Below are 23,033 nucleotides of genomic sequence, written 5' to 3' on the forward strand. Positions count from 1 at the left end.
CTCCCTGCTTCCTCCCTGCTCAGAAGGCTCTCAGCAGACCTCACAATCAAGCCAGCAGATTTCATGTTGAACCAAGTGTGCTCAAACTGTGTTTGAGCTCTGAAGTATTAATAGAAAAGCTGTGCTGTGCCAGTAGGAAGCCAAACAGCAGTTTAGGAGGGAAGTGCTGGTAAATCAGGAGCCAGCATCAGTCACATCTTTTCCACCGCGCCACTGCTTCTAATTCATGAGGTAATTCTGCAAGTCTAGATGCATTAGTCACCAAAAAAATGGATTCACAATCAAGGAGAACTCGACAGGCCTCCAGAAGCTCTCATTTTAATCTGGCATTCCATCCGCTGCCATCTTACGTCCCCCAGAAAAGAAAATTCTCCCATCTGCCACCCCAGCTACCATAAGGGATTCTCACAAAACGAAGGAGATTGTAGTCCCAGTGGGATCACAGCCCCCAGGTCAGTGCGCCCCGACCTCCCAGCCCACTGGCCAGCCCCAGCACCTCTGCCGGCAGCCGAGGTGAAGGTGCAGCTTCTTCTCCCTTCCCATTAATCAAACACCGTGAAGACAAACACATACGATTCACTTTTTTTTTGGTTGGCTGTTATTGCACTTCCACTTGTGACATTTCATGTGCTCCCCCGGGTTCCCCTGCGGGATGCGCCCACTGCTGTGTCCATGGCAGAGTCGCCGGGGGCCGGCGGTCTCACCCTGCCTCCTGCTCCGGCAGGGCTGGCTGTGAGGCCACAGCGGGTCGCCCGCCAGGTCGTGGGACACCCGCAAGGATGGAGACCGCAGGTGCTGACCCCACATTAGTATTACACCATTGCACATCAAAGAGTCTGGCTCTTGCAAGAGACCTGGAAAGCAACTTTTATCATATCAACCACAACTAAAGCAACAGAAAGACAAAAAATGTTAAACCACTTCTTGGGCTTCCATACTGAAAAGCTACAGATAGACTGACAGAGACGATGCAGTGGGCAGGGGTGACTGGCTGGTGTCGTTACCTGGAGAAGCAGCAGTTGGAGAGCGAACCAGCGCGGGCTGCAAGAGCTCCAGATCCCTTGTGGTCCCCAACGAACAGCGCAGGCTCAGCCTTGGCTTTGTCAGACAGAAACCTGTTCGTGATACAGGAACCCCTTGGCCTCCAAACTGAGGTAAACGTGCCTGCACCAACCCTGCGGGACTGCGGACTACAGCGGAGCTATCAGGGAGGCAGAGCAGACATCCCGCTGCCACCCGAAAGGCCGGTGCCGCTGGAGAGCACGTGGGAGGCATGCGGCTGCCGAAGCTCCATGGCATCCAACACCACCACTACCACGGCATCTACCACCACAACCAAGGCATCCACCACCACCATTGCCACCACCACCACCACTGCCACCACCACGGCATCCACCACCACCACCACCACCACGCCGAGCAGCAGCGCACAGACGCCCCAGCTGTGCTGCGAGAGGGCAGAAAGCTCCCAGCCCCTGGGAGCTCCCTGTCAGGGCCTCGGCGACCGAGCTCCATGTGCTTGCTGGAAGCCCTCAGCTCTCGCTCCCCGTGCCCGAGGGCTCCCGCTCCTCTCCCCGCTCCCACCCGCTCCGCCCAGCGCGGGCAGGAGGCAGAGGGGATTTTCCTCTCCTCCGCAGGGGACGGGCTGCTTGCGTTCGTGCTTTTCCAAGTGCCGGTACAGACAACAACAAAAGATGAAACGGCGCTCCTTCCTCCGGGATTTCCTTCCCCGCTGCCCGCTGAACCCAGCCGGGACACCTCTGCCGCAGGAAGCCTGCGGGCTGCTCCAAGCACGGCCGGCGGCCTCGCAGCACGGAGCCGGGCGAGGAGGGTGAGCGATGCCAGCGCGCGGGGGCCGCCGAGTAATTGGCCGCAGTTCTTATGCTACTGATAATTTCCCAGCTTAGCACAGCCCTGTCAACAGTGTCTGCACATCGGCTTGTGCACGGCCAGAATGCAGCTGGACGGAAAGCGGACGAGGGCAAATTAATCGGTGGGCAGGATCCCTTACCGCGGCAGAAAGGGCCGCGCAGATCGTGTTACCTCCGTTTTATGTTGAAGTGCTGGCCTTACAGCTCTGGCTAATTTATGAAGTTAATTAGGCACCAGGATCTTCTTTCAGAGGGAGACAGGATGTCTTTGTGACTGAGCAGCCCTGTTCCCCCCCCTGCCCCTGGGGGGGAAATTGTCAGCTTTTTGCTGAGAAATCGGATCCGTCAGGAGGGGCACGGCCGCCCGCGGGGGTGGTCCCCATCCGCACCCCGCTCACGCACCCTCCTCGTCCCGCGGCCCCTTCGCGGCCCGGCTGCCGTGGCTGCTGGCGATGGGGAGCGCGGTGAGCGCCGGGCCTTTTTCTGCCTGTGTGGCGCGGCTGGAAAGCAGCGCTGCCTCCAGAAAGCGGTCCCACATTCGTCAAAAGCCTTTTACAAGGGAAAGTCTAGGCTGCATCCTTGGTTTTGAATTGAATCTGCCGGCAGAAAGAGGAACCAAAGAATGCATTTGGCTGTTTTTTTTTAAATATTTTGTCTCTAGTGATGTTTATAGGTGGCAGAGAGACCTAATTTACTGCCATTTTGCTTTCAGCAGGCTCAATAAGACTGTTGGCTAGGATCGCGCTTGAGAGACTCAGCCCAAAAGAAACCCCAGCCCAGCACGAGCAGAGGCACCGGAGGCAGAGCCGAGCCGGGCGGGCTGCACCCGGCTGGGCTGGGCGAGCGCTGCACAGCCAGGAGAGCAACCCGCGCACAGGGACCCCCGCTCCGTGAGCCAGAGGGGAGAGGGGGAGGAAGGCAGGAGAGGAAAAGGCGAAAAAGAAAGCAAGAAGATGAGTCTGAGATCTACCCGTCAGCTCCTAACAGCACACACACTGTTCTGTTAGCTGCCCCGGGGAAGGCTTTGTTGTAGCATCTTTGATTCCTGCATCCATTTCCCCACAATGGCCTTAATGTATTTTCAAATACCGCTTTATTTGAAAGTAAAATTTCCATTAGCCAATATTAGTCTGAGGCAGTTTCTTTGAAGAAAATACAGCTATGCAGCTATCTCCACACTAATTATATGAATTAAGAAAGCAATGAAAGTGCAATGTCTGTATTTTCTTCCCCAGGCTTTCAAGAAAGCTGTCTTTTAAGCATATGTGATGCTGAAGTCAAAGGCACTTTTTTAGATCTCTTGGAGGGAGTTGTACAATGCTAATTTAATTCAGTTTGCGAGAAGCACCCTTAGATGTTCCCAGAGCAAATCACATAAACAGAGCAGTGCGGTTCAAAAGCAGAAACTTCTGAAAAGTCTCTTGGGAGGCAGCTCTGCAAAAAGCTGCAGAGAGCAGAAGGGAGGTTGGAAAGAGCTGCAGAGAGGCCTGGGGAGAGGAGCCTGTGAAGAGGCTGTCTGTCTGTCCATCTGCGACGGCCCGCACGCCCCGTACAGGCAATACCGTCCCCAGGAGTGTGCTCCAGTTAACTCCAAAGATGCGGATTCAAAGCAACCACATACTTTCTTCCTGCTGAGAAAAGGAAGATAGGTTTCTGCGTGCATTAGCGAAAAGGAGGCTTAACCTGACAAATTATCTTTGTTGTAATGGATGACCATGTAGGAACTATTTTGACGTATGACTGCTGGTTCACATGGGGCTAGCCACAAAACTGGAGACTTTCTTTATAAGAATATTTGGCCAAATTTTCAAGTTCAATTTGTGGAAAGTTTCTAGTCTAGGAGCCAACTCAAAACTGAAAGAGCTAAAGCTTTGAAAAGTTGTTATGCCAAAGTCTTGGGCAAGTGAAAAGCCAACACAGCAGAAAAACAGATAAACCATCCATCTTCGACCTTTTCCTCCTGCGAGCCCAAAGCAACAAGCCCACGGAGCAGAGACGCTGGGAAAGCTGGCGTCCTTTCAGCGCTGGACTTTTCCTCTCGACCAAGCAGCCTTAAATATCTCTCCTCAAATGAAAGTTAGTAATTTCCCTCTGCCCTCCCAAAACAAGATGACTGCTCTTGTGGCCTACAGGCATCTTTCTTTTACACATATCTTAAAATACTTCATGGAAGCATACAAACGCTTCTGAAATAAATCCAGGATTATTTAAACACAACATAGGAAAGAATTATGAAATACATATAAATATATATGCGTGTGTGTATTAGACATATGCAAGTTCTAAAACGTATTGCCATCAGCAACTAGGCCTCCACCACATTTATCTGTGGAGTCTACTGAGTATACTGCTTGTATTTTTCATGAAACGGGTTTGAAGATGTTTGCCAGACCCTTGAATCACTGCAGTTTATGGAGCTTTCTAACTGCAGGCAGAATCTGGGACTCCCAAGTTAAAGCTGCTTTGCAAAAAACAAACACACAGACACCCTTATAACAGTCTGAACCAAAAAAAATAAATAAGTCATGAGATACTTGGAATATTATGTCATCTGGAATAAGCCAAGCAGCAGACTGGGAACTTGAGGATCTGTTCTCAAGCAAGAACACCAGGAGATCCGCGTTCCTCTTTGGAACGGTAAATGACCCCTGCTCCTCCTGGGCCGAGGCCGACCCCACGGCCCAGCCACGCGGCGCCGTGCCCCAGGGGCCGCCTGCCCAAATCCCCCACCCGACCCACAGACATGGGGTGGGCACAGGGCAGTGCCACCGGCCCCGGTGCTGCTGCGGAGGATGAAGCAGGGAGCACACGGTGCCGCTGCTCACCGGGGCTCCGTGCCAGCCCCGGCCGGGTCGGGGCCCACCCCGCGGTGCCGCCCGGTGAGCCTCCGCGGAGACCTCCTCGCTTCCCGGCACAAAGCCCCACGGCCCGCTTTTGCTGCCGTGTCCCTACCCTCGCTCTCCTCGTGTTGTAGTACTTCCCCTGACTCCAAACAGGAGGGCACCAACGCTTGTTTGGGCTCACTTCACCCCAGATGCACACCAGATGCCGTACGCAGGTTTCTGCCGTCCCGCCCGGGGACCCGCAGGGCCAGGCGGTGCCCACCTCGGAGAGCCTTCCTCCCCCAGCGGCTCATCTGCAGGGCCGTCAGCGGCCTCCCACGGGCTCTTCCCCCATCCAGGAGCAGCGCGGTGGTGCCTTGCAACTCCGTCAGAAGAGACACGAGCCGCACCAGGAGGTGCTGAGGGAGAAACGCTGCGGTAATTGCGCACCGTGGCACCGCCTGGACGGACGCGCTGTGAGCAGCCACCTCCCTGCCGGCTGGGCCAGCAGCTCCGTGCCACCGCAGCCCCGCGGGGACCAGGCAGGCCGAGTGTAAAAGCCCAGTCCCTGCCTGCGACTGCAGACAGGACAGGTCCGATGTCTTAAAATTAAATTTAGATATGGCTTCTTACGATGAGCTACCATTATGAGATTTTACCTAATCCCTTTAAAACGCCATTTTTTGGTTGGCACAATCAGAAGATCCGCCCCTCGCGGCCGGCCCTGGTGATTAAAACCCCGATCAGGCAGAAGCCCAGGGCTTAGCGCCTGGTGAGGCCGCCGGGGGCTGGCACGGAGCCGCTCGGCCGGGAGCCGCTTCCTTCGCCCAGGGCAGTGCCGCAGGTCGGCACCACGCACCGGCTCCCGTCCTCTTCCAGATCTAAAGTGGGGCTGAATGCCGGGGCGGGGGAGAGGGGGTAAGCACACGGGTTTCACAGGGACAGCTCTGCTTGGCTGAGAAGAAAATTTCTCAAACAAAAGCCCCAGAGATGCCATTCCAGAGAGACATTCCCCAAGTGGCTGACAGGAAGGCAGGATGAGGGTGGGACCCGCCTCGGTGCCTTCTGCACCTCCAGCTGCCATTATTCTTCGCTAATATAAACAACGGGAGCAGAAGAAAGCAGAGCCACAAAAGCCTCTGCAAAACAACTGCAACTGAGCACGAGAGAGGAACTGCAGAGGTCACGCAGGTTAAGGGCTCATTTCTCACACACCACAGCCCCCCCCCAGACGGAGGACGGACGGACGGACGGGCGGACACGGCACGGCAGCCGCCTGCCCCTGTCCCCGGGTGGCTGCCGCTTCCCTGCGCTGTCCCGCGTGTCCCCGGGCACAGGCAGTGACCCGCAGCCAGCCCGTGCCCACGGGGATGTGCAGGCGTTCCTCTGCCTGCCGCTTTCTGCCCGGTTTTACATTAATCTGTGTTTTCTTTTTTCATTTTGAAGCCATTGCGCAGTTTGCACCTCCTAACCTCTGCCCATCCTTCTGAAGCAGCATGGGGTAATTAATATATGGAAAATACAGCCTGGGATCATGAAGCGCATTGGTGCTGCACTTCACTTACATCATTTCACCAAAGGGGTTATTTCAGAAATATTCTGACCTGTACGCCTGACCCAAGAAACGAAGAAGGAAACCGAAGCTCAAGAACTTCCCGGCTGGTCGCTGCTCCGACGGCCCCGCACCGCAGCACTCGCCCTGCCCCAGCAAGGGGGCACAGGGAGCTCCCCTCCAACCTGAGCACAGGGAGGGCTTTGAAAAGCACAAGAGGAGCAAACACCCTGAAGGCACTCAGCAGCACCTGCACCTTTCTGCCCACCTGCATGCGCCAGGATGAGCGTGGCTTCCAGCACCCAAGTGCTGCAAGGTCCCCGCGGCGCCGCGCTCTGCCCACGGGTCCCTGCTCGCTCAGCTGCCTCCGCTGCGGCCACGCCACCTCCAGCGGTGCCGGAGATGGAGGGCACACAGCCTGACACCATCCCACCTCCAGCACAGGACAGCATTGCTGAGAAAGGACCGCTGGGCTTTAATCTGTGCAAATTTGACCCGCAAGTCTGAAATGGGAAAATAAAATCCTGTATTGGTGTTTCCAGAGCGGTGGTTTGCAGCTCAGAGCCCAGGGCTAACGGGGCTTTGCAGCTAACGCAGGATTTGTTTGTACAGTCTCAGCAGGATGCTGCAGCAGGTAGTGCAAGAGGGTAGAAAAGGGGGAAGAGGCCTTTGATGCGGATGTTACTGATGGCTCCCAAAGCCCTGTGAGGACCGGGGTGCGCTGACCAGGGCAGTACCAGCCTGCGTGGAGCCCTGGGGGCCTGCGTGCAAACCTGTGGGGCACGACCCTCTCAGCACACGTTTTGCTCCTTATTACCCCGAGCAGAAGCACCCAGCTGACAGGGATGTCAGATCTTTTTGCCAAGTCAGCCAGATACTATCTGATGAGTACACCAGTTGGTTATTAACCATCGTCATTCACTTTTCAAAGGTGTGAAAATGCAGCAGTGACTAACGAGCATCTCCTGAGCAAGACCGGCCGGTTTCGCTGCACCCCAGCGACTCATCCGACACCCGTGCTGGGATTAGTGACTCCGGTAACTTCAGACATTTTCCTAGCCTGAAACCGAACGCCCCTGAGCAGCTGCCATTCCAGCGCCGCTGCCGACCCGGTGCGCTAAGGGTGGGATTTGCGTTTGGGCTGCAGGTCGCAGCGCAGCACGCAGGGCGCAGGGAAGAGCGCTGCTGCTGCCGGCTGCCGCGCCTCGGGCAAGCACCTGGCCTCTTTTCACCCAGCTAGGCACCCGGCGTGGCATATCCCCCTTATCTGTAAAAAAAAAACACAAATGAAACTAAAACGCAGCTGAGCACTCTAAGAGTCTCAGCTGGAAAGGCAGAAATGCCAGCGCTTTGTGGCGGCAGCAGACAGACGTGAGGACTGTCACCGCCTAACCACCGGTTACTGCTGCAGCCACGAGAAAGCTCTGCTTTGACAGGCCTGTGCCTGCTTACAAACGTTTCAAAGCTCTGTGGTCTATAAGAAATAAATCCATTCTCGTGGTCTCTCCCACCTCACACCTTCGGCTGGCTCAGAGGCAGGGCTCCGGGGCCGCGGCGGCTCCGCCGGGCGCAGCGCTCCTGCAGCGCTCCTGCACAACCTCTTCACCGCGGCCTCGTCAGGCGCTGCTCGGAAAACGAAACGGCCCTGGCTCGCGGCTCCTCTGCTGCGAATGAAATAAAAGCTGTAAAGAGTTCCTGGGCATTCACCGCCTGCAAGTACCTCCCCTCTGTGCGCCTTCTGGGGGGTCCTTGCACAAATAAAAGCGGGCTCTTCTCGCTGCCAGCTTCACACGGCATCCAGAAAGCGAGTTTCCCTCCTCTGCAATCACTGACCGGCGCCAGCCTCCGCTGCCCTTCACACCTGGCTGGTCGTACTGCTGGTAACGTGGTGGCACAGCTCCCGGGGCAGGAAGGATTTGTTCTGACAATAGCTTGACTAATGAAGCACAGCACAGAACGAGTTTGCTTCTCTCCTGTTACTGACGACCTCACAAAAGTTCAAACAAATCCAAACAGCCCCCAGCCCCTATTTTTGCCGCAGCTATCTGCCCTCTGACCACGTACAGGCAGCAGAGCTGCTGAATAAGGCTGTGTCACGTTTACGTAGTTATTTTTCAGAGTGGAAAAAGTGACTTAAATTCTGCAAGGACCCAGCAGCATTTACAGATCTATTTACTTCTTGGGTGTTTTTGCTTACGTGTGTTACAACTGGTAACTGCTAAGCTGTTTGCATTTTTAGGAGTTTATTTATTCCAGCAAGTACCACTTTATGCCATTCAATATGCCCATGGTGCTTGTGGCTCTCAGGCCTTTCGTTTTTGGGAAGGGAAGGAGAAAAGTAGTTCAAGTTTTAACTGGGACGCCTAATGAAGATTTATTCTGGTCTTGTAAATCAGAAGCACATGGGAGTAGCCTCTCCCCCTTACACTGACTGGGCTATTTTTTTCATGACCACTGGACCTTAGATCTGCTCCTCATTTCTTTCCATATCCACGGAGGGCAAGAAATAGCCATACTTGGTCAATAAGAAAATAAAATAAAATGCAAACGGACACGTGACGACTAAACCCAAGTTTCCCAAAGCTATCATCTCCCTAAGGCCGGAGTCCCCAGGGCAAAGAAGGTACAGGATCACCCGGCCACCGCACCTCCCCAAGGCGCGCTCCTGCTGGGCCCTAACACAGGAACTCATCCGCACGCCCTGCTCAGCCCAACCCCACGGACATCAGCTTTGTTGGCGAAACCACTCCAGGAGAAACCCCATTATGCCCATTATGCCCTGAATAACCCTTACGGACCTCAAAAACCCGCTGCCCTTAGGTCCTTTAGAAACAAGCGAGCAAGAAAATAAACACAATTATTCCATTTTGAGGGAGCAGCGGACTACGCTTCCTTCATCAAGTAATTTTTCTTTCAACATCCATTATTTTTGACTTGGTTTGCACATAAAAAAAGCCGATTCCAGGAGCAATTGGTAAAGGCGTTGATATTGTGAAGGGAGCTCTCTGTAATTATCACCCTGACACAAACCCGAGTGCACGCGGACAGGCACGCGAACCCTAAAAAGGGTGTGAAAGGTGCCAAGTCATGAACTCCAAAGCTGAGGAACAAGTCAGCTGCTGCAAAGTGCTCATAAAGCCCCCCTTTGGCTGCATGGCCACGGCAGGGGACAGCCACCCCTGGGGGACGGCCACCCCTGGGGGACGGCCACCGTGGCAGCCCAGCAGCCGCCCCAGCACTGCACGATGCCGCATCCTCCGAGGGAAAGCACGAAGGATTAAAGGATGCACTGCCTAGGCACGGGGGCCTTAAGGCAACTCTAATCCTGGCGTTTCCCTGTGCGTGCAGCCAAGTTCCCAGCCCAGGGGATCCCGTCCCATGCCCTGCTGGCGCAGACGGCTTCTCAGGTTTTTACAAAAGCAAAGCAAAGCCGGGAGGATCCTCCCGCGGGCAGGGGCTGAGCCTCTTGAGGCCGAGGCAAAGAGGCTGCTGGCTGCGCCACCCCCGAGCTCCGTGCCTGGTATTTTTGGAGACATCCCCGCACGCAACCGGCAGCGCCGTCCCGCCCCACAGAAAAATGTGTATTTTTGCGCCTGCTCTGCACAGGTAAAAAGCCTCCTGCCACACCTCCTGCGACTCCCCCCCCTGGCTCTAATCGCCGCCGCAGTTCCTGCTCATCAGGCTTCGTGGCTTCCCCCAGGCTCCCCCCAGGGCCCCCAGTCCCACGCTCAGCCTCCACCCTCAGCCGCCGGCAGCCCCAGCCGCAGCCTCCGCTCCCTGTGGGGGGGTCCTAAGCCAAGGGGTCTTCCCCACGGCTCTCCCGATTCACCAGGCAGCATTTCTGAGCGCCCGGCCTTGCTTTGGAGGCCTCGTGTTTGGCTGCTGCAGCCAGGCTCGCCCTGCGCTGCCATGCCAGCAGCCAGGGAGCCGGCGTGGGAGGGATGCCCAGAGCGGCCGAGGCGCGTGAGGACAGCCTCTCCCTGCCCCCCTCCAGCGCCCGCCAGAAATGGCTGGAGCTACGGTGTCCCTCCGAAAGGACAGCCTCACAGAGCCGCTCTAAAATTAGCCCTGAGATTGAATTGCCCTGTCACCACTCGGAGAGCCGGGGAGCCACGTGCTGCTTGCGGTGCTCCGAGGAGAGCACCAGGCACGGCACGGCACGGCACGGCACGGCATGGCATGGCACGGCACTGCATGGCACGGCATGGCACGGCATGGCACGGCATGGCACGGCACAGCACGGCATGGCACGGTACGGCACGGCACGGCACAGCACGGCACGGCATGGCACGGCATGGCACGGAACGGCACGGCACAGCATGGCACGGCATGGCACGGAACGGCACGGCACAGCATGGCACGGCATGGCACGGCACGGCACGGCACAGAATGGTCCCCCCCAGGGCTGGGGACAGAGCAGGGGCACTGCTGTGGGATGCCTGGGGGCCAGGGCGAGCACCACCCGGCCTAGCTGGGAGTTCCGGGTGCTCTCCCACCCGCCCCGACCATCCTGCACGCTTCGGATGCAAATCTCCCCTCCTGAGAGAAAAGGCAGAAGCCTCCTGGATATTGTTTGCATGCTCCTACTTCTGAGCAGGCCGACGACTTCATGAAGTCGCAACGCAAAAATCCAGCCCATCTAGTTACAGGGCGAAAAGTCATCTGGCCTCACCCCACCTTCAAAACCGTCACGCACAAGAAGAAATTACGATGAGAGAACAGACCGAAACCCTCGCTACTCCATCCAAGGCACATCTCCGGTGTGCGTTACCAGGCCACCAGAGCAAGGTGCTGGCTTTTAAGGATTTAAAAAAAAAAAAACATTCTCAAGTCTTACGTGCTTTGTGATCACACAGTGTTTGAAAACTTTCCCCGTTTCAGCTGAAGTATATATCCACGCTATAAATACAGGCTTTTCTGGCTTTTGTTTTGTCATGTTTCCTAAGGAAGAAGTTCTCTGCAAAGGCAAGGGTAAAGAAAATCAGTGCCTATTTAAAAGAAATATTTAAAAATCCCCATGTGGGGCGTTGGTGGCAGCAGACAGCCAGCTCCGGTCCCTCGTGCCCGCCGCCGCAGCGACAGCTCCTGGCAGGGGACAGCAGCCCTGCTGACTCACCAGTACAACTCCCGCCCAGAGCGGTTTTTCCATAAAAATAAAACCAGCCCTAATAAATAAACGCATTCCCATCGTAAAACCCTGATTGGTGCCTGGGAAGGAAGAGCCTTCGCCCTGCAGCAAAACAATTTCCCTCCTGGCTCGTGATGGAGGGCCAGGACCGAGGAAGGCAAAGGTGAAAACGAGCGAGTTCCCCCGGCCGAAGGACAGCGGTGGCACGCAGAGCGCGTCCCACGCGTGCTGCTCTCACAGCGCCCGACGCGGCCGCCCGGCCCCGCTCACGTGCAGAGATCCGGGAGAGCAGCAGGAGCCGGGAGGGATCCCTGGGAGGACGTGAGAAGCAGGAGCTGGGCTCGGCCCCGCGTGGAGCAGAGCTGAGCTACGCACCAGCATCTGCCGGCGAGCCGAGAAGCTTTGTAGACAAAGCTCAGGCAAACTTCTCCGCTTCCACAGACGGCGTTCAAAATTTTTAACATCACACGCTGTAAGGTCACAGGGTATATCGGATGTATCAGTGCTCACTGCAGCAAAACTGAAACAAGACGTCCCCCAAACTTGCAGCCTTAATGTCTTTGCTCCAGCAAGCCTTGCGCTGAGATCAGCAGGAGCTTCACAGACTTATTTTGACGCGAACATCAGCCTCCACAGTAAGAAGCTCGAACTTCCAGCCGACACGGCTCCTCTCCTGGCAGCACCCCGAGAGCTTGTGCAGACATTGAGCAGCGTGCCCTGATGCTGTGAGGGGCTGGGTGCCCACCACGACGACACGAGGGGCAGGGACGTCAGTGACTAAGGGCACCAAACCCGTCCACCTCCCAGCAGCAGAACAGAGCAAAAGGCCCTGGTCCACGATGGCCTGCACGGAAGCATTCATTTCACTGGTAATTTCAGACACCAAAAAAAAAGAAAAAAAAAAAAAAAAAGAAGAAATTCAGTTCTGGTCTGGGTTAGTTTTTAATTTACTAACCTTTGCTGTTGTCACTTTAGGGAAGGAAGCACCAAATCCAGGATTCCTTTTTTACTAGTACTCTCAATGAGTTCCTTGTTCAGAAAGAAATCCTTTTTTCTTTAAAGAAGGAAAGCGGGGCTTCCCGGCCTGCTCACACCTGGAATTTTACAGCTCCTCAGCTGCAGGGCTTGAATTCTTGAATTCTGCCAGCACCGCGAGCTGCTCCAGTCGTGGGCCGGGCAGCTCCTCCTGAGCAGGTCCCGAGATGGGACAGCCCTGGCCCGTGGCCAAAAACTTACAGAAAATGGTGAAGAATGCAGGAAAAAAACTGAAGCTGGGCTCGATGATGGGTCTCACGGGACCGGCAGAGGGTTTGGCAGGGTTTTTGAAGGAGCACGGAGAGCAAGGCACCCTGACACGCTCCCTGATGCCGGGCACCCTCATTGTGGGTCCGGTAATTACAGGGGAGCACTGGAAACCCTCGCACGGCAGTAACAGATAATAGCAACCGGCTTCAGTGCCCAGAGCTGCCCAAGGCTTTGCAAAGCTGAAATTACCCAGCTGGTTAAAGAAACAGGGACGGCTTTATACAGGCATTATTTGTGCAGCGCCGCAGGGCAGCAAGGACAACGCCGCCGGGACACTGGCACCATTCAGGCAGCGCGCCCCGACCCCGAGAGCGCAGCCCGTGCACAGCCGCAGGGCAACGCGCTGCTCGCCGCGCTCCTGCCCCGGCGGCACTCCTCCTCGCCACTGCCCGTCAGCACCCGCACGGGGCAGAGGCGTGAAGCAGAGGAGCCCCGCACCTCCGTGGGCTGGGCACGGGGATCACCGCTGCCACCGCTCCGACCGCGGCTGGGGGTGACTCCGGTGACCGCCCCAAGCAGAGCAACCCCAACCATCACCCGACCCGCAGCCCTGGTGTGGAACCAAAACCACTCGCGCCAAGCCCTTACTTGTCTAAAAACGCGTGCTCCTTCCCCAGCGCCGAGCAAGCCCGGCAGCCTCCCTGCACACGCTGCTCTCCCCGGTCCCCCCCAAACGCCGCGTGGGGGCTGAGCACCATCAGCAGGCTCGAGCCGGCTACAAATAAACACGTGGAAACGATCTGGGTATGTTTAACCACCACAGCACTGCAGAGGAAATACAGCAATCAAATTTTCATGGGACTACAAATTAGGTTAAAAGCAAATATTTAAAGACAAACTAATGCGTTTCAGCAAACATTAAAACCCAGGAGCACAGATAAGTATGAGAACAGCATGGGCTCGTGCGGAGCAGACTCGGGCTGATGGGTAAGCAGGCACAGAGGCTGAAGAGACATCTATACATAGCATTAAAAGAGAATAAAATGAAGTCAAACACTTCATTTCTTATTGAAAGATTGGATTGGATTAAAGACATTAGATTTACATAATTGGGGTTATAGAGAAGAAAACATTTGCTTTGAGGTATTCACTTTAGACTCACTTTTTAACCTTTAGCTCGACCTTGACTAAAAGCTTGCACATTCCTGTGTGTGCAATCACTGGATGTAAGGAAAAATACCAAATGCCACAAACTTTGCCAGAGGCAGAAGTGCTGCCAGGGCTACCCTGCTAGGCACCGCTTCACTTTGCACAAGTGTAAAGGCCCCTTATGGGCCGCAAGCAAATGGTTCTGCTCCAGTCCGCTCACGTAGCTCTGGGTGACAGCAAGACGCCTCCGCTCCCCACAGCCTGAACTGGTTCGTTCTGCTGAGCTTCTTTACGACTTTCTTTAAAAAATAAGTTATTAGGAAGAGCAACTCTTGGAATTTGAAAAACTGCAAATCTGGCAAACAATTCCTTAAAGTCGCAACGAGACTCGGGCTCACAAACGTTGCTGCAATACGAGTCACATAATTTTCTTCCCTCGGAGGACAAATAAACTAAAAACATCCTGTTGGGGGCAACGGCATGTGACTGACCCCCAGGGCTTCCACCAGCAGCACGGGCACGAGACCCGCGCATCCCGCCCCAGCTCACGGCACACAACTCGCGGCCTTACCGCGGCTCCTGCCCCGCGGGCGCCGTTCCTCCCGCCCAGCGTCCTGCCAGCTGGGTTCGGCTTACACGAGGTCGGCTGGCTTGCTCGCAGGGTTTTAGTGGCAGCAGTGGCGATGGGAAAGAGATGGAGCTGGTGGGCGAAAGCCAGAGCCCTTCTCCGCCCAGACACTGCCAATGTGCACCTACCTTTGCCCGTCCCAGCGCTGTGGGGCTGAGGCCCCCCTGCGGGGCGCGGGAGCTGCACCCCAGACCCCAACCCCGTCCCCTCCCATCAACCAGAGGGACCACGGCCAGGGTCACTGGCCCACCCGGCACCAGCACCGGCACTGCACCGTCTCCACGGGTAGCCGGGAGAAAGCTGCTCAGGCCAAGCGCTCACCGCCTGCCCTCAAGGGGCTGGGGGCTTGCCCAGCTAGGTGGGAGGGGGCCATGCACGCAGCCCGTGGGGGGGCATGGAGGGAGGAAGGCCTCCCCTCACCGCCAAGGTCGCTGCGCACCACTGCCGCCGGCGGCGCAGCAGGGCCGATCCCGCCGGCCGATCCCCAGGGCCCGCGACGGCTGCCGGGGATCTGGGCAGATCTTCACGTGTGCGGGAGGGGAGGGAGGTTCTGTGGGAAAATGCGCCGGGGCCCAGCAGGGCCGCGGCAGGAAGGAAATTCCCCGCAGCAGAGCGGCCACTGGTGCGAGGGCTCGGCTGTGTCAAGTCCAGGGGACTTCATAAATAACTCGGCTGTCCCCAGGGAGTCATTGCTAAGGTCGCTATTTTTTCCCTTGAACTTTCCAGATGAAGGAAGCAATAGCAGAAGCAATGGCACAGATTTGGCTGGAGATCAACTGTACTGACAACAGTCATAGGATTTAACTCAGAAGAAAAGTCCTTTGTGTTTGCTGGAGTTATCTCCAGATGGGTCAAGCAGTTCAAACAGCAACGCGGAGCTCTGCTTGAAAAATATCCCACGTGCTCAAAATAACCAGGGCTGAGCTCACCAGCAGATCTAACCCGCAGCCACTAATCCCACCACTTAGGCAGAGTTAAAAATGCAGGACACATGCTAGGCGCCCATTAAAAATTAAAATGCTAAATTGTATTCTTCCACATACTGCTGGGATTCAGAGTAAGAAACAGCCCTGATTAAAGATTAAGGACAGAGAGCCTATAAAACACTAATTACTACCGTACTTACAGTGAATTTGGCCTGTTGGGTTTAATTACTTCTAGTTCAAGATCACTTGAGTTCAGGTTGGGCTGGGGAGAGCTGTTGGAGTTGAGGAAGCTGTTTGCATTTGAGGATACGACGGATTCCAGGCTGGAGTTGATGATACTGTTCCTATTCTCCTCTGAAAAACACCAAAACCCAAGAATCATCAGACACCACACATAGCTGCTATTGCTTAAAAAAGCACATACAGCTGCGAAGGCATATGGCATTCCTACTAATAATCCCTGCCCTACTGTAAATAGGGCAGTATCCTGCCAGATCCCCAATGGCAGGCAGTTAGCTTACAGTCAAATTTTCTGTACGTTGTACATCGATATACAATTATTACACCAGTTATTTTTTTATTGATGCAAGTACATTTTAAATGAATAATATTTTAAAGAAAATATGTTTTTGTTTGTTTGTTTTTCTTAAGGCATTAATATTTTATATTCCCAAAGACTTCCGAAGTGCTACATCACCTGAAAAAAATTAGAATGCAAACTACATACAGGAAGGAATGTCTCTGTGACTGAAATCGGCGACCACAGGGCTGAACGTTTGTGTGACAGAGCAGGATAACATTTTAGAAGGAGGGAAGGACAGATCACCCAGTTAAAGTTTATCTCAGCAAAGCAACGCTTCAGCCTAGGACGTGACAATAACTACTATCAGCCTTTTCTGGCCATGCCCAGCATCACAAGGCAGCACTGTTACAAACAGGGCTGAGGAGGAAGGGGAAAGGGTCTCCACTCTGCCTCGGTGCAGCTGCTCTGAGCGCTCCCAGCTCCGGCCCCGTGGCTCAGCCCCGGCCGTGGCACAGCACCGCACGGACACCGGCTGCACCGTGCCCGCCGAGACGTGGGCACCTCCCTGCCGCCAGCCTGGAGGTTTCTTGGAGTTTCTCCTTTCCCTTCATCACGCTCTGCTACGAGACTTCCCCCCTTATCTGTGTGACTTCAGCACCGAGGTGTGGAAACGTTACGTATCCCAAACCAGCCTCCGGCAGCATGGGCCCCCTCCTCAGCTCTGCGCTGAATTACCCCAAATCACATTAATTCATTTTCGTAAGGTGCCTTTTCCATATAAGCAGCAATTGTAGTTGTAATTGGGAGGAGCAATTATCATCACTGAAGGCATGGAGAGCAGCTCTATTGCAGAGAACTGCTCCTTCTGTGATGATGTTTTCCTGAAAGACAGGCACCTGCTGGAAAACACGCTGAGTGCTACTTCAATGATTAATCTTTCAGGGAAATTATTTTTCCTGTGCACACTAACATGATCAAATTGCTGCTGAAAAGCACGTAGTAAAAAAGAACCCCTCATTCTCAATCCCTTCAAATTATACGTCTGCTTGCATTAGAAGGCCAACATGCAACACTCATCTGCATCCTGTGCACGTTTAAAGAAGGATAAACGGCGTGAGAGGAACCCCTGAGCTATGCGGGTAGTTAAGACTGAACACCCAGCAGAGAGAAACCCCTCACATTTCTGTGAAATAGCTTGGACGCAGCGCTGTCTCAGGGACAGAGGAGCGTGGCATTGTGTAAGCCCTTTGCCACCGTTTCAAGGAAAAAAGATTACATGAGCAAAAGGTTCGCGGGTGCCAGGGCGAGGAGCAAAGTCTAACGCTCCTCGTCACGTTCGCTCCCCGGGGTCACTGAGTTCTCCTGGTTCCTGGGCAAAATCAGAGCGCTTGCAGGCAGCAAGGGGGCCCGAACTCAGCCCAGGTGATCTTCCAAAGATTAGACGAAGCCCAGGATGTGATATTTCTGTCGATCGATGTTAACAGGTTCCTGAAATCGCATGTCATTAATCTTGATCTCCAGCAAGCTGACAGGGGAGCAGGTATCTCAAACACTTCTCTGTCCCCTCCGCTGGTCCTGTGATGCACCCAGCTGGATTTTTTTTCCAGCCTGCCACCGTCTGTGGTGTTAAAAGGAAAATGCAGACGACCTCTTCAGCGATGAGTCATACAGCGGATCAAACAACGAGCCGTGCTTTCCCTAAACCACGTCAGAAAAGCTCACAAACAAGAGAGATTTCCCCGGAGTGCTGAATTTAAAGATATTTATTGGCCCACAGTTCCCGGCCAGCTCCAGCAGCAGGTAACGGGTTTGGGGCCGGAGGGCTGTGCAGGTGGAGGAGCCCAGCTCGTGGAGCTCCCCGTCTGCCCTGCCTCGGCCGGTGCAGTGACGGGGGCGCAAGGACGGGTGGAAGGAGAACACCAGCTTGCGCAGCGGCTGAGCGCAAGCCACACGGGGCAGCACGGTGTCTGGACACCAGACAGCAGGTCCCCGCACACCAGCATCTCCAAAACCAGGTGTCTGAAGGAAAAACTGTTGCTTCCACTCCAGCACCCTGGGGAGCTCAGGGCGAGGCTGCACCAGGACGAAGAAGCTGGTTCTGCGTGGCAGCACCACCGCCAGGAGCCGTGCGCCACGTGCAGCACAAACACCGCTCGCTCCCATCAACGGGGGTGAGGCATCGTGCTTGCAAGGAGCTTCTGCCCCCCAGTTGTGCTGAGGGAGGTATAAACCCTTTGTGGCGGAAAAGATTATCCAGAAGGTAAGAAGAAGCAAAAGTGAAGAAAAGCAGAGGCTGAGCTCTCCAAACGTCAACTGGGGGACAGAGCAGCCAGCAGACGAAATAAGAGAGAAATCCACCTGCCGAAGGACCTAAAAACCCCCACATCGGTCCTTGATCTTTGCACCCGACGGTGCAGGTTTCTAAGCCGGTCTGTGCCTGGCAGGCCCTGGCGGTGTGCCGGCAGCACTCCCGACAGCGGCCCCGCCGCGGCCCCGGCAGCGCAGAGCTGCGCCCTGCAGCGCCTTCGGCCGCGACGTCCGGTTGTTTCCAAACATTTTCTGCCCAAGGCTGAAGTCCGAAAATAAGCTCTGTAAGCCTAACAAATCAGTGTCAATTGCCTGTGTAATCTCAGACGCAGCTACCAGCCAACACTGAATTAAAGTCGCTATCAGCCAAGGAACTGGAAGTGTTTCATCTGCAGAGGATGGGAGATGAACGGCAGGATCGGAAACCATGCCTTTATTTTATTTCCTCCTTTTTAAAAGGCTGAGATTGTGTTTCGCTTCATGATTTTAACAGCTTCAGTGAAGGATTCTTCGCTGTGGTACTTAATTTGTTCTTATTGCTACAGGAGCAGGACAGCCGAGCTGCCGCAGCACTGCCGAGGCAGAGGAGCCGCTCTGCAAACCACCCATGCCGAGGTCCCACCTTGCCGGGTGCCAGAGCAGCGACCTGGGGCCGGGAACCCAGCTCTAGGGCACCTTGATAACCCTCACAGGGACCGCAGAAGGGATGACAAAAGCACTCTGCATAACAAAACACGAGCAAAGTGCCAAAACACCGCTTATAAGGAAAAACTGATACGGAACAAAGTGGCGTATTCCTGTGTTAACCCTGCTTGTTTCACAATATCCACTCGGTTCCTGGGTCACACTTGACCCAGGTCAGTTGTGGGCAAAAATGTGGGCATTTAACAGCAAAAAAAAAATCATTATAATTATCTAATCTACTCTCTTGCGTGATCCTGTGTGTTGAACATGATAATTTCTGCGTTACGCATAGCTTTGTATGATGAATCTCAGTGAAAGTTTTAGAAAGGTATTCTACTTCAAAGAACAGATTTCAAATAATGGAAAATTCACTGCCCCACTTATCTCCTTCTTACGGCTAAATTGCCCTCGGTATTAAAAAATGTGCACTCTGCTTCAGTTCTGAACATGCCTAGCTGCAACTTCGAGCTCTTGGATCTCACCGTGCCCCTGTTTCACCGAGCAGACTCCTGCGGCCGGTACCCCTGCTGTGTTCAGGGCTCCTGAGCCCCCTCCACCTCTTCTGACCCAGATTTCCAGGCACAGGCCCCCAGCTGCGCGCCCCTCCTGCGCGGAGCAGCTCTGCGCGGGGCGGGCAGAGCAGGCGGCTCAGGAACAAACCCCGGCCAGCGAGCGAACCTCTGAGCACCAGCAACACAGCTGCAAACACAGCCGGCGCTGGGAAGGCTCAGCGCTTGCCAAATAACCCCAGGCACCTTGCTGCATTTAAGGATGGTTAGGACAAATCCTGCAAGCCTGCATGGCTGGAAAGCTGCCCCCGCTCATCCCGTGATGCGCGAGCGACCCGCACTCCCACAGCCCTCTCACCGCCTTTCAGACCGTGAGCAGCTGTGGCCAGGAGCAGGAAGAACCGTGCTGTCTGGGAGCCCCAAAAGCAGGGCTCTTTCTGTGTCCCAGCTCTGGACAGGGGCAGCGTCTGCTGCTTCTCCTCGGCTGCCCTGGCTCCAGCTGCTGCCCCAGCCCTCGTGCTTCAGCCCACAAACACAGGAGACTGCAGACCGTCAGGAGGAAAGCTGAGAAAATATTGCTTCTCATGAGGGTAAACAGCTACAGAAATAAATAAACGAACTCGGTTCCTCTTCCAGGCAAGCTGAGGACAGTACACGAAGGACCTGGCAGCCAGGTGACTCCAGCATCTACCAAACATCTGCTGAGTTATCAGCAAATAAACTGATTAGGCTGAAATTTTCCAAAAGCAGATGCTGATATTGAGGGTTCCACTGACAGCTGTGGGACACACTATTTCCAGCGTACACGTCGGTACCACCACCACTTCCTAAATCCACACGTGTTGTTAGGACATCCTCCAAAATGGGAGCGCATGGACCTTAACGGGAACTCAATCAGAGGCAGGGAAGCCCCAATGTTTGGAGAGTCAGAAAAGCAAACAGCAGCCTCTCTGCTGCGTTGCAGTTTTCAGCGAGGGGGCGAGGGGCTCACGCCAGCCTCGTGCTGCTCACTCAGCGCCCAGGTGAGCCCCGGGCAGTGCCCGCTGCCAGCCCGGCTCCTGCCCCTGCTGCAGCATGGGGACGGCCGGGGACAGAACAACGTGAGGCAGCAGCGTGTGCGACGGGAGGGCACGCTGACTCCTTCACCTAGGTGTCTGGAGCCAGTTAGTGACAGAACTGGAAAGACGATCTCCAACATTTTTAAACTGCCGTGGTACCTAATCCGCAGAAAAATGCAGAGCCTGCTGGCTGAGCTTGTTGTGTCTGGGAAAGGAAAAGTGCCCGTGGGCGTCCAGAGAGGATCGTCTGCGGAGGGCACGGGCTCTGCCCCACACACTGCAGCGCCTCGGCAGCCGGGGACAGCGGGGATGGGGGACGTGAGGCGGGGAAGGCCCCGGGGGACGGGGCAGCAACACCACACCGCGCCGACGCAGCCCCCGAGCCCCGCTTTCAGCCTGGGATGCCAGGCAGTCTTTGCACTCCCTATCAGCACGATAGTGCAGGAAACTGAGGCACTATCCTCTTACAGGACGCATCTTTCATCGATACCAACGCAGCTGCATTTCGTGGCGCAGGAATTACCGGCTGGCAGCGACCGTTAGGGCAGAGGCGGCCGCGCGGCACTTACGCTTCTCGTTGGGCTGCGCCGTGTGGAAGAGGGTCAGGGGCCGCTCGCTGCACGAGGGAGGCTTCGAGTCCGTGCTCTTCTTGCGAGATAGCAGTAGCTGTGAGTTCGACGGCGGGGTCTCCGGCACAGTGTTAAATATCTGTGAAAAATAATAAACAAGTTTCCTTGGCATTGCCCGCTCGGGCAGAACAGCTCTCCACCTGCCTGGTCTGCAGCGCCCCGCTGTCACGCCAAGGAGCAGCATCGACAGAAGACCCACAAAACAAGTAACGTTTGGGTACAATTTCCGAAATTCTGCGTTTCCACCCTGTTTGCACTCTTGCGGAATTTGATTGACCCTGGTACTATGGTAGGCTTTTTTAGTTTTCAAGGCTCTGCGGTGCCCTTGCAGGTGTTGGTGGGAGAGTGCCCAAGGGAGGAACAACCAGCGTGCGCCTGTCCTTGCCACAGGCTCGGCGCCCAGTGATGCAAACCAGCTTGGGAAAGTCTTCCCAGCTTCCAGCCACAGCTGTCAGAAAACTGAGTAATCACATTTTTCTCAAGGGGATGGAATTTTTAAACTGCATGAACCTAATGAGCAGCAGTTCTGTTTGCCGTTGATATTTGGTTATTTATTGTTTTTCTGTAACCCCGGGCTCAGACAACACCAGTGTTCAACACCAGTTCTCCCAAGGTCTCCCTTTGCAAGAACGGCTGAGACACACCAGCCTTCTGAGTCTTTTCTGGCCACGTCCGGCACCGCCAGGGGTACCCGGGGCTGCCTGGTGCCGAGTGGCGCTGCCGGGGCTTGCCAAAAGGAGAACTGCTCCTGAGAGCCGCCCAGTGCCCTGTGCCACGGTGGGTGCTGCCCCAGCAGGCAGCAGAGAGCTGCAAGATGCTGCTCACCAGCCAGAGCGAGCCGCTGCCAGGAGCTAATTGCTTTGTTTCGTGTAACAGCAACATAATCCTCAGGCGCACATGAGTAAACCCTCCGTGCTGCTTCTCACAAATAAATGCTAAATTGCCGAGATGCTTTAGCCAAATATTGGAATGTCACATCTCTCCCAAAAAGCACGGAGAGGCAGGCACGGCCCCTTGTAAAAAAACTGACAGACTGTTCTCAGCAAACCCAACACCTCGTGGTGGAGGGCACCTCGAAAAGCGCTCCAGGCAGCCCTCCTGGGTGGGGGTGCTCGCTGCCCGAGCCCCGCGGGGGTTTGAAGCCCTGGCACTGCGTGAGGCAGAGGAAGCAGGGAGGAGGCGCCACGCACGGCTCCTCGCAGGCCCCGAGACAGGCACCCCTGAAGCGAGCACTGGAGGCTGTACGTAGCCGGACACGCCGCAGACAGATGGACGGATTATGTAGCGCTGCGGCCGACCTTCCTCCCGCTGGTCTCATTCGCACATTCCTCCCGGGCCCACGGATCGCCCGAGCACAACCGGCCCAAGCCGCGCTTTCTGCACGCAGCCCCGCTCGCTTCCACCGCGCCTGCTCTGCCGAGCCTGCCCGTGGCCGTCCCTGCCCCGTGGGAGGCCGGGGACTGGTGGCAGCCCAGGCGCACGGGCCCGGTGCCGTTTGCTCACCGGGCTGTGCCGCCAGGCAGCCGCTGGGCTCCAGGGGCCTGGCCCCGCTGCTCGGCCCCGAGGCTGGAGCCGTTCCCTCCGCGCTGGGCAGGGTGCGGGACGCTCGGCAGCGGGCACCTCACCTGCCTGCACCCTGCTCTCCAGGCCCAGAACGGCCACTTTCTGCTATTAAATGCTTTTCAGATTGCTTGGGAAAATGATGAAATATATAATCAAAGCAAATAAACACGTTCATTGATGAATTGCATCTCACAGCACATTTGAAATTAAACTTCCAGGTTTTTGCTTCCTCTTTTCGGTCTTCAATCAGAGACGGTATATCTGCATTAAAATTACAAACTCGGTGCCTAAAGCCAGCCTCAGCTTATAAGGAGCTTGTGTTGCTCAAAGCAGCTGCATGGAACAGTCCAACTGAAAAGCTTCAGCGTGTGATATCTTACACCCTCCAACCCACCACAACCAACTCTATTTCAGTTACAGTGTCTGACCAGCCCAAATG

General features: G+C 55.4%; 1 protein-coding gene across 11 annotated transcripts in view; it reads right to left on the reverse strand.

Moving 5' to 3' along the window:
* The window catches only part of ARHGAP26 (Rho GTPase activating protein 26), a 143,098-nt gene that overhangs the window by 25,462 nt on the left and 94,603 nt on the right, over nt 1-23,033 (reverse strand). For 6 of the 11 annotated variants that reach the window (XM_067005453.1, XM_067005452.1, XM_067005449.1 and 3 more), the window contains 2 exons: nt 20,972-21,110; nt 15,522-15,675 (listed from right to left, as the gene is read on the reverse strand). In XM_067005453.1, the coding sequence (XP_066861554.1) occupies nt 15,522-15,675; nt 20,972-21,110 (293 nt within the window). Of the gene's footprint in view, nt 1-1,004; nt 1,116-15,521; nt 15,676-20,971; nt 21,111-23,033 lie in introns of all 11 variants that reach the window. The other 5 variants (XR_010834922.1, XM_067005447.1, XM_067005448.1 and 2 more) reach the window with 1 other exon arrangement.

This window comes from Anser cygnoides, chromosome 14 (genome assembly GCF_040182565.1).
Source record: "Anser cygnoides isolate HZ-2024a breed goose chromosome 14, Taihu_goose_T2T_genome, whole genome shotgun sequence".
In the NCBI taxonomy this organism is placed as follows: domain Eukaryota; kingdom Metazoa; phylum Chordata; class Aves; order Anseriformes; family Anatidae; genus Anser; species Anser cygnoides.